Raw genomic sequence first — 12,052 nt, 5'->3', positions numbered from 1 at the left:
AATTTCTTAGGGAATGCTCTGCCAATGAGTCCTCTACAACACAACTTTAGCCCTATGGAAGGGGCAGAGGCAGACTGACCCATGGTACACACTGCACTTTGCATGCACAAGCAGAAGCTTTCAAGTATCCCCATTTCTACAACATCAGTGCTGGGCATGACCAGAGGTTCAGCTGTCCCACAGTGGTTCCTCACCCTGAGCCACCAGGGCAGGGAATATCCAACCTTTTCCTGCCCAGCAGCTGAGAGTGATGCAGCACAAGTATTGATATATCAGATCACACAGCCAATCAACCAGAGAGGACTGGACACCTGTCTTGTCAATTACACACAGATCAAGTTATTGAAACAAATTTCAGGAAATCACAATTATTCTCTCCAGCTCCTGGCATTGTAAACACAACATCTAATCCAACAGAGAACAACTTGATTACCAAGGCATTTATAATCTATTGGAAAAGAATGGTTATTTCTGAGTTACACCATCACACAGATTTGTTCATGTCAATGGGCAAAAAATTCCAACAGATCCAATCACCAGAACAGAAATGCAGGGGCCAGGAGGGAGAGCATTTTCATTTTAGAGAAGGGTAGGGAGTGATGCTTTATGTGAAACAACCTATTTATATAGCAGCCCAAGCCAACCTCAGCACAGAGAATAGATAATTCTGTAATATACAGCAATATTTGAGTCCTGAGATAACCCTGCTGGGCCACACATCCCCAGCAGCAATCAGAGATACTGAGGAAGTCCCACTCAAGCATGTGCTGCATGCCCCAGCCAGCTCACCCAGAAGCTGTCCTCTGGGACAATCCCATTGCAGAGCAGCAGTTCAGCAGCAGCAAACACACACAGTCCCCACCACATGGGTAAGGTGAGGCTGAAGAAAAAGGAGGACAGGATTTTGGAATACGAGCAGGGAGGTGGAGGGACATGGCAAGCTGGGAATCACACAAGTAGAGCAGGAAGATGCAGCTTCACAACTCTTCTAGTGAAAAGTGAACTTATTTTAAAACACATTGGATAGCATGGTTTGCTTCTTGAGGCAAGGCAGGACAGAGCTGCCAAGAAGGAGGTTGTAGTTTTTTTATCTGGGAAGGGCTGGAGAAAACACATTGATGGGAAGCTACTATTGGCTGAAAGGAATAGTGTGTGAAGTCTCTGGCAGAAGATCTCTTACAACCTTCTGTGCCAAAGGAAGAGGGACTAAGAGGATTCACACGGCTTGGAGAGCTGAGATGACAGAAGATGTTGAGAAGACAGAAGAGAAAAAGGTCCAGAGAAATATTTTTGGTACTTTTTGGCAGTTACATTTTACAACAAAAGCCACCCTTCTCTGCACATGGAAGGTCTCTGCAGCATACAGAGATTAAGCCACTCCTTCCAAACAGGCAGTGCCTTTATCACAGCTTCATTGCAGGATACACACATGGACACCCACGCACCCAGCCCTGTCACAGGTCACTGCAGGCAGATCCAACTGCTTATTCACAGTCAAGTGTCTGCCCAGCTGCAGGAGCTCCCCACTGCAGGCTTCCATACTCATCTCCAAAGCTGACAACTCCAGTTAAATGCTGGTACAATGCAGTGATTAGTGAGACACGAGAGGGAATGAAAAAATGATTGACTCAACATGTCAAGCCTCTGTGATGTAAGCCCAGGGTGAACTCGTGACAAGGTCACACACTGAATCAGATACAAAAAAACCCAAATCAGCTCTGCTGCCTGGAAATCCACTCATCCACTCGCCTGTGGAGAGAACTTTCCATATAGGTCAGGTGGCTCATAAAAATTCCTCCACAATGTGCATGTTTCCCAAACCATTAGGATGTTTACAGAAGAAGCTGCCTAGGTATACAAGCCTTTCCCTCACTCAAAGTGGAAGACTCCAAAAGCAGATTCTAGAAATCCACAATCAAAAGCAGGACAGGCTTCGTGGGGGTGAGGGAGAGGAGGCGAAAAGGAGGTGTGCTAATGACACAACCTGACCAAAATCCACACGCCTGATACGCAACAAGAAAAGCAGAATATAATGCCACCTGTGGATCTGAGGAGAACAGATCAAAAGCAAAGCCATCTCCAGCACCCTTAGCCTAACACACAAATGGATTTCAGTGTATTTGTGGACATGCCACCACCACCCTCAACTGCAGGTTAAAGCTAAAGAGACAGAGTAACATTGTCAAGTGAATAAATGATGGATAGCAGACAGCCCGTGAAAATGCATTTGAGTCAGGTGTCATCTTCCATTACAGGGGGAACCTGGCAGATTTTAGAAAAAAAAATTCCACACTCCACAATTAGGCCCATTCTACCAAAAGGAAAGCAATTAGTTTAGATGCTTGGACACACATTTTCTTTTACAAATTGCAACACACTCCCTGTACCACAGGCTTCCATAAATACCCCAGGGTTACAGGTAAGAGGAGAAGTTCCATTCTCAGGATAAGCACATGCTCCTTCCTTATTTAATTGGGAAGCCACACAGAGTTGTGGCTTGTTACTGCAAATGTTTTCAGGACAGAAAGTCCTAAGCTTTGCCTGCTTGTCACAGCATCTTGCGGATTTTAACACCAAGAGCTACAGTGAAAAGCCTGTGAAATATGATCTGCACCAGAAGCTCTGTTCACACAGAATACAGAAAGGCCCTGCAGTGAATGGATACAGGAAAATAGGCTCAGAGCAGGAGAAACACACAGTTGATGTTTCTAGTTGCACAGGAGTGGGACATGCTCGAGTGAGCACCCACCAAATCCAGTAAGAATCCCTCTTACTCTCTCCAGTAAAAAACAAGCAGGGAGTGGAGACATTGGTGTGCTCAGCAAGCTGAACCACGACAGCACTGCAGAGACACTGCTCTGACAAGTACCAGCCTCAGTGCAGGAAGGCACAAGAGGAAGTCTTGAACAAGCACTCCAGCACACGCCTGGAGACCTGCACAATAATGTACAGTGTATGCATTTTTAAAAGTCCATGCTATAGCTCACCTCTTGCCCTCTTTCTTAAGAAACAGGAGGAAAGGATTACAAAGTTGTTAGTTACTAGCAACAAGCTAGGAAATATTCATGCAGCCAGTGTTGCTAAGTTTGAGGCCTGAGTGGATTTGCAGACAATACTACAGTCAGATGAGACAAACCATTTGCTCCTGAGCTCAAAAAAAACCCCTCTTGCTTCCATATATATAACAACCAATTCCATTTCAGTGAAAACACTCAGAGAATTAAAATATGCAAGCAGCAGAGACAAGCTCCTTCCATTTCTGTGTCCCCTGCCTTTATGACACACAATAGTACAAAGGGTACTTCATTTCCCACCTGATTTTCTCACACCAAGTAACATGCTTGTTATGTCTGTTCTTTTCTACACATGAAGGAGGAATGCAAAAAGATCCCATGCCTATGGCCAAGTGCAGCCATGGGATGTATTCCCAAAGCTGCTTCCAAGAAGCCAACCTGGTGCCCTCAGGCAGGAACACTACCACACCAGGGGCCACGCCAAAGAAACGCCAAATGCCACATCCCACCCTTTCAAAAATGAGAATATGGGAAGGAAAATTATTTAGGAGAAATCGTGTGACTTAGCAGACAGAAACCTCCATTTTCCACTCAAAATAACTTTCTCCCCAACAGAAAAGCAGCTTATCACAGACAGAAAAGGTCTCACACAACTCTAGTGACAGCCACCGTGAAACAAAAGGCCACCAGGAGCATCACCAACCATGAGGCTGCTATAAGGGCTGGATCTAGGCTCTGCACAACAAATCAACAGCTCATCTGCCCTGCCAGGGCACAGCCCCCACTAAGCCACTGGGAGAGGCAGCACCTGGCACCTCACTCATCCAGCCCTGTGCCCAGCACCTCCACGCTGGGAATAACAGCAATCCAGAACCTTCCATGCATATTAGGTGGGACCTTGGCACTGGAATAAGTTGCCAATGCAACAATCAACGAGTCAAAGCAATTAATAAGGCATCTGTTGTCATTACTTTAGCTGAGGCAGTTAATACACATGGAATGAAACTCTCCTGCAAAATCAGGGCAACACAGAATATGGGTGTTTCCTTATCACAATGTATGTAACAGAAAAGCCCCCTCAAATCTCAGCAGTCACATATACATGCTAAGATTTACTGAATGGAGGGAGTTGAACCTGGTAAATCTGTAGTTTGCAAGTCTGGCAATGATCTTAAGTGGGTGCTGGTGTGTGTTGAGTAAAACAAAAGGATTTCACAATAACAGAATGATACAGTATAGAGATGTAGCAAATTGTTCTTCAGGCATTAAACAGCATCAAAAATGTTGGTTTTGCACAAGCTATTTATTCCCAGCCTCTAGATGCCTGAGAAAGAGGCAGGTTGACTAGTGAGGGACCAGCATGTCACTTGCTATTTATGCTCTCACAAGCGACTGAATTTGACAGGGACAGTTGATAACCTTCTGAAAATAACTGAACTATCAAAGAATCTGCGTCTTAGCTAACACAGATTTTTGGTTTTGCAGCTTGCAAAAATGCAGACACTCCGTCTAAGGAGATGATCTTGCAACTCTACCCTGGAAGTCATTCAAGTGGAATATCTATTCTCTAGGGACCACTCATAACTCCCTTTCTGAAGATCTCTATTTGTCTCTTACTGAGAATTTTAAAGTCACCTATTTCCTTTGCAGTATGTCAGGTACAAATACTGCCAGGTTTGTTTTTTTTATTTAGGTAATTAGAAGGGCTCTTTTGCATGCTCAATCAAAAGCAGATTAGTCAAGTTAACCTATGTGGGGCAATCCAGAAATTACAGCTCTCCTGACCAAATGCATGTAGCTTGGGTCATTCCAAACCCCACATTTCCAACTTGTCTAATTACTAACACCTGTAAGTCTACTAAAACATGATGAAGATTGGCATATGGAAGCTTGGGAAATGATCCCTTCCAAGCACTCCATGTTTCAGCATTCATCTGCACACACACAGAACCAGGTAGCAGGAAGAAAACTGGAAGACTTTCATACCCTGTCTGTTTTTAGCACATCCCAGATGTCCAAGGCTGGGACCTCAACTCCTGTCATTAGCAGTTAAGGAAAGCATTCCCCAGCCTGAATGGCTGCTCTAACTGATGCTGGGGAGGTCAGTGTAAGCAGCAGTGCAACACCAGCCAGAGTTTCTTCCCATGCATGTGTGGGCAGTGACTTACTGGGCACCTGCAGGCACTCAGTTCAGTTTAAGGATTGGTGCCTACAGGCTTCTCTGCTGTGGCAATGGACCAAACCTGATCAAGTTAGAACATCTGCCCAATTCTATATACTGCAAATGGGAGAAAGGGCAGAGCAGGTATCAACAATCAGAAAAAGAGGGATTTCCAAATTCCCAGATACTTGGGAACTGCTTTTGCATAGGAAGTTATTTCATATGAGCAGAATGGTGGAGAGAATATGGAGAGGCATTCGGTTAAAAGCAGTGTCATCTATAATTATAGATTCCCCAGTGACAACAAAATAAATTGGGAATTGTAGAAACACTGAAGGGAAAATAAAAGTTGTCACTGATGGTAAAAATAATAATTAATTCTGGAGCCTTCTCTCTCTCTGCTCCTCACCACCACCTCGGTGGGAATGTGCCAGGCTCTTTCCCAGCAACAGAATTATTTCTGTAAAACATTTTTGTAAGTTGCAATACCTCTGTAACTGAAAATAGAGGCAAATGCAAGCGCTTAGTGGGACCTTTGAAACCCCAGCTGTGAAGACTCATTAACTGTAAGTACATTTTTGCAGATGCACAGCTCTGAATCTGACTCATAACTCTCCTCCCATGACAGCAAGACCCAGGATTCAGGTAAAAAGGCTTAAGATAATTGATATGGATCCTTACTCAGGCAAATTAGGAGGAAGAAAGCAGCAAAGAGGAGACTTAAGGGATATGGTGAAGAAAGGGGGATCAGAAGTTGGCTCTGTTGAGGGATCCATCATTTGCAGTTTCAAGGCATAAGGAGGGCAGTATGAGATGGGAATCTATGTTCTATCTAACAAATTTTATGCATCTCACTCTTGTATAGGAGAAAACAACTCTAGTTTGAAATACCAGGTCAGAGTAAAGGCCCCTCTTGAATAGTTACTGTGAATTTCAGTAATTTTGTCCTTTCAAGGACAGGAAATATTCAGGTTTACCAGGCTCAACTGCACATGAGGGTAGTCCTTGTGTCTGCAGCTCCGGGTTGCTAAAGGACAGGATAGATATGGGGGAGATGCACAATGAAGCATCTCTCCCACACATAAGGCATATGGCAAAGCGGAGCACTCAAGTCACAGCTGACTCAGAGCTGCACACGAGGGTATGCACCTAGAGTCACATGTGTGTGTGTGTGTGTGTGTGTGTGTGCACCAACAGCCGGGGGAAGCGTTTACTGCCAGCACAGCTCTTCCCAACTGCATTCCAGTGAGCACAAAAACAGCAGGGTCAAAACCTGCAGTAGGAGTCTGTCAGCCACCAGCCTCTGACTGAGCCAGCGTGCTGACACACACCAGGGAGGAGGGCAGACCACTTGCTGTCCAGCAGCTCTTTCCTGCTGGTATTTCTAAGCCTGATACAAGATTCTGGTAACAACAACAACATTTAAACCGCACTGTTGTGTATTATACAAGAACAGATCTTCCTTCACAAAAACCTCATTGGCTTTCCACCACCCCACCAAAAAAAAAAATTTAAAATCTTCTAGCAGCATTGACCGAATTGTAAAGCAACCTGGTTGGCTTCCATGCATCCGATGGCCTCTTCCAAGAGTGAAAACTCCACGCAGACATAGCCATAGTCGTAACCTGGGGACAGCATTTAAATACAGACGGGAGTCATGTTAGTGCCTTGTCATACAGAAAGCCACATTAAATCATCAATTTCCCTTTCCCTCCAATGACAAGCCCTCTAACCACCACCCCTCTACCTCAGAATGAAAAAGAAAGAAACCAGGGACTAGCTGGATGATGATTAACTGTGCAGTTTACCATGAACATTAATAGTAGTGTTTCCACTTTCCCTTACACAACCCAGTGACAGTCACACCCTTTCTTAGGGCAAGAAATAATTGCTTTGCTGTTGGTTTTTTCTAAGTCATAGTGACTTTCCATTGCCAGTTTCACATGTTGTGCTACCTTGGAGGCAGCACTCTCCAAAGTAAGTGTTGATAAATCATTTCCAAGTACCTTACTGCAGATATATTTTACACGAATAGCCTGCATTATAATTGGGCAATATTTCAGAAAGAACTAACACAATTCCTTTGCCTTTGCTATTTTTCTTTCAACACCTGCTTACTTTTTGAAGTCCAATCCCTTGCATTATGAAAAAGTGCAGCTGAGCAGGAACGAGAACTCCAACTTTCTCATTTTGGTATAGATATCACTGCACACATAAGAGGGTGTGGGAGCTTTAACTTTAGATTCAAGAAACTATAGAGCCTTTACTCTTCTCACTCCTTGGAAAGCTGCCATCTCCGTCACTGCAGAAGGGATCCACTGATTTAACTGTGTACTCCAGCTACCTGCACTGAAGTATTACGTCCCAAAGTGCAGGGTGAACACCACAGAATCTAAGACCAACTCAAGATCCATCCCTGATGTTGAAACTACCTCCAAGAACCGGAATGCTGAGGAACAACCTAAAGTCACAACCTCACCCCTCACATGTCAAGGCCACCACACTCCAAAACAGCACTTTCCAGATGATCATGGGCAGAGTTGATCCCACATGGGCATAAGGAGTGAGAGGGCTTGGCTCCCTCCTCCTGCTGCTCTTTTAGCTGGTTTGGAATGAGAGGAAGGCTGGTCTGCAAGTGATTTGTGCCACTTCAGGCACCTAGCTGTCCTGGTGAGGAGTTCGTCTTCCCTTCTACTAAAGATGTACATCTCAACTCCAGTATTTTCAGCCCAGGTGTGTATCTGGTTCCTACTGCATGAGCCCCTCACCTTCCACGAAAAGGTAATTCCATGCATGCTTCTCTCAGGGAAGGCATTCCAGCCTCCTGGGAAACAGTCCCCATCTCCCTCAAGCCTCTGCCTAAGAACATTTGCTGCACTCTCTAGTTTTTCCTTCCCTCTCACTTTATCATCTTTGTACTTTACCACATCAAAGACCAGACCACACAAAATTATTTCATCATCAAGCCCTACTGATTTTTTTAAGATTTTTTTTATTCTGGGAACTCTGTATGCTGTTCTAACAACACAATCCTGACTTTGTACCTTTGCCTCTATTAACAAGACTCCAATTTGAATCTAGCACCTCTTCCACCTCATAGAGGAATTTATTCCCCTTTCCCATATTATTTTAGTCAATATAATTATGCTAAATGGAAATTTATCAATCTGTGTGCTGTTCAGCTCAGTGGAAGATGCAGTCCAGCAGCACAACATCTGTGGTGGAAGGCAGCTAAAGGCACTTGACACTCGTACATCAAGTGGGCACCTGGAACTAGAGGTGTGGTTTCAGCTGGCAGAATTGACAGAACCAAATTGATTCAGCTGTTCCCACAGCATCCATTCTGCTCTGCAGTACAGCCACACCGGATCACATTTTGAAAATGAAGGAGTTCTCCTCTGCAGAAGGCAGCTGCTCTCCAGAAGCGGTGCTGCCCCTTGCTGGGAGACTGCTCTGCATTCCAGGCAGTCACCTCTGCTACTCCCTGCACAGTGTGCAGCCTCACGTGGCACATTTTAAAGCCTTACTCAAATCCAGAATTCTCGAGTCGCTTCTTTCCCTTCTGTTTAGAGAAGGGCTGCATGAATGATATTTGTCAGCCCATAAGGCTCCTGGTTCCCCTTCAGAGAGGATTTTTGAAAGCTTGCTGTAATCAGCAAGGCAAGATCAGAGCACTATCTTACTTCTATGTGTAGGAGACCTCATGAGAAACACAAAGCAAGATTGCAGAAGTTTTCACTCTATTTGCTCTGCAATAAGAGGACATTTACATCCCAGTCCTCATGAAGGGAATGAGTAGTTTAGACATGGATTTAATCCAGCATGACACAACTGAGAGTGCAAGGCTGAATGTTATACAGAGACACAAAAGCTCAGACGCTTGGAGGAATGTATGCCAGAGGATCATTCCAAGCATTACATGGAGACAGTTAAGGGGAAGCCCAGCACATTTCTCCTTCTGCACTTTCCCCTCCTCTGCTCTCCCCCACCGAACTCACAAACATAGCAGCAATAACATGTACAAAAACAATAACCATGGGCCCCATATCCTGCCAAAATGCAGCTCCAGGCCAGACGTTCAGCTCTTGTGGTCGGCTCGCAGAGGGACGCAGCGTTCTGCAATTCACTACGAGCTGTCCTTGCACAGACAGCACCGAAGTGGTGATGCAAGAAGAGAGCAGCCTGGAGCCACTTGCTGAAAACCACTGCTGAAGATGTGTGGGGGCTTGACACTTTTCCCCTCCTCCAGATCCAGAGCTTTGCATGGATCTGACAAGCACACACAGGATGTGAGAACTACAGAGTAACATCAGCCCTGGGCGGCACGCCACCCCTGCTCTGCCCCCCTGCCCCCAGCTCCTCCACAGCATCCTTCCATTTTAGGCCATGGCAGGGAGGCAACTGAAATGGAAGCCTGTGGAACAACAGTACCACACCTTCAAAAAGCAATGGCTGCTGATTTTTCCACCATCTGCAACAATCACATTACCCAGAGGACAACACTTGAAACAAAACCATGGGGCTCAAGGCTGGTTCTTAAGGAGGACCAACTACAGAGACTCCTGCCACCAACTGTTGTGCCTCTTCCGTGCCTCCTCCATAGGGCTGGTTCAGCTCTGTGTAGCAGCTGCTGAGCTTGGATATTTTTGTTTCCGAAGCCTTCACAGAGTTTGCCTGTCAGAAGGCCAATAATTTAGGTGCTGTTACCAGAAGCAGGGCATGGGATTTTGATGGAGGAACAGGGCCAGGCCCTAATGGCAGGAACTAGTTGCATAGGCATCCCAAGGTAAGCAGTGCTCCCCTGTGACTGAGAGTTCTTGGAGAATACCCTCTGGTATTCTTCAGGCCAGAGAAGTAAAACCAAAGCAATCAAACCAGCAAAGCAAAACCACGGCTGAAGAACAGTGTGCGGTTTTTGACTCAAAGAGGCCTAACTTCACAGGCAAGGTTTCACATGAAGATATAAATCCTGGCCTTGTCACCTATTGATCAGTACAATACTACAGTTTCAGGATGCACAAGAAATTAGAATGGAGTAATGATTTGCAGAAGTATATATGATCAACATAAACTCTGTCAAAAAGGAAAGAAATCCTTGTGTGGTATTTTCCCCACACAATCTCTGAGCACGCTGCAGCACAGCTACACTGTCCAAATGATTTTTCCAACAGGAACACTTGAACTTGCCCAGATTTTGGCCCTAGCACAGCCATTAAACACTCATGTCCTCATCTCCCCCTATGTTTTAGGTCAACTGCGTAAAAGGACTCTTGTACCTTATTTAGCTACTTCCTTTCAGCTGTGCAAGTCTACAGTACCACAGGCTGTGTACGACAGATGAAATCAGAATGCAAGGAGAGGGTGCACATAGATTGCAGAGGACTTCTGCTTTCCCTTAAGTGCTTCTATGTATACACAATCCTTTACGGATGCTCCCAAAGCATGCTCGGCTGTCTTCTGCACTGAAAATGGCACAAACGCTTAATACTTAGGAGTAGGGACACATTTAGAGCTCCAGGAAGCTGCTCTGTGAGCACTGGAATAAGGAACATTCTGCCTCTGAAACAGACGTGTCTTAGCAAAGTGAATTTTGACAGCAAATGGAGGGTCCCTGCTAGCATGCAATAGTTTGGCTAAAAATCCTGAAAGCCTGCCTTAAAATTACTGTTCTTTGGCTTCAGATATAGAGATCAAAGACTTGAGATTTAAAATAAGTCTTGTCTCTATACAGACATAGTTTCTACTGAACAACTGACACATAGTAATGTGTTACTTCACCATAGTTTGTTATATCAAAGATCTAAATAAAGGAAAACCATAATGTTGTTCTCATAAGGGCTGTAAGCAGTGTGAAGACAAAAAAAATATCTCTGGAGTTTTAGAAGACCAAATGGAAAGATCCTGTAGTGACAGCAGCCCTGTCTGTGCCAAAGCAAAGACAGTTTTGGAAAGAAGGCAGGATGGCAACATGACAAAGGCAGACAATCCAAGAGGCAATCCAGCTTCTTGATCCTAGGAATGAGTGCAGTCAGTCCTGCTCCTGCACAGCCCCAGCAAGCTGAGGGCATTAGGTCACCTCACATCCATGAGGAGCCATCACCCACCTTTGCAAAAACAACTGTGATAAACCCCCAGCTGCCCAGGGACAACACAAAAATGTTCCTTCTCCTCTGGGACAAGAAGAGGTTTCCCATTAAAGTAAGTCCATGGAACAGCTCACCAAAGGACACTACACTAACCTGGGCAGCTGGGCCACCTGCCAGCGTGGTGGAGGTCCCTGCACCTGCCAGGTGGGGACAAGCAGCCTCAGGGCAGATGGATGCAATGCAGTCTCCTAGGCAGAGAGCTTCCATCACTACAGCACTTGACTTGTGTTTTTTCCCCTAGGATATGGCAGAACTACCACAGAAGAAAAGCATTTGCAGTTCTGGAGACTTCTGGGATTCAGAGAGATGGCACATTAAAGCAGAGCCATGGCCAGTAGCTGAAGCAGGAGATTCTTGCTGCTTGCTCCCTCCAGAGACAGCTTGGCAGAGCAGGGTGCAGCTGAGGAAACACTCTGCAGAGTTTCACCCATGCTAGAGAAGAAAGTTCTATTGCTTCAAGGGCAGCTACAGCATAAAGCATGGAGTGACTATGAAGGACTTCTACATCCCTGAAGGAATCTGTGGTCTCACACACTGACCTTTGGGGAGCTCAGGTAATGGAGACAGGGATTGTGCACCCTGTTCTCAGAGAATCTGCCATTCTGTGATTGAAAGGAAGATCTACCTCATGAGTGGGAGATTCTGGCAATGTGCCCATGACCCCACGCACAAGATTTGCCTGTTTCCTCCAAGGAAAGATGCAGATGTAGGTCTGTTATTATTCACTCATA

The 12,052-nt window shown here is 45.3% G+C and overlaps 1 protein-coding gene across 3 annotated transcripts in view; it reads right to left on the bottom strand.

The window, feature by feature from the left end:
* The window catches only part of RBM6 (RNA binding motif protein 6), a 57,567-nt gene that overhangs the window by 28,681 nt on the left and 16,834 nt on the right, over positions 1-12,052 (bottom strand). For all 3 annotated transcript variants that reach the window (XM_030956624.1, XM_030956626.1, XM_030956625.1), the window contains exon 6: positions 6,727-6,800. In XM_030956624.1, coding sequence (XP_030812484.1) covers positions 6,727-6,800 — 74 coding nt within the window. The remainder of the gene's footprint in view (positions 1-6,726; positions 6,801-12,052) is intronic.

Source organism: Camarhynchus parvulus, chromosome 12, assembly GCF_901933205.1.
Source record: "Camarhynchus parvulus chromosome 12, STF_HiC, whole genome shotgun sequence".
Classification (NCBI taxonomy): Eukaryota; Metazoa; Chordata; class Aves; order Passeriformes; family Thraupidae; genus Camarhynchus; species Camarhynchus parvulus.
Note: the sequence above shows the minus strand (reverse complement) of the source record. Positions and strands in the feature narration are given on the sequence as shown.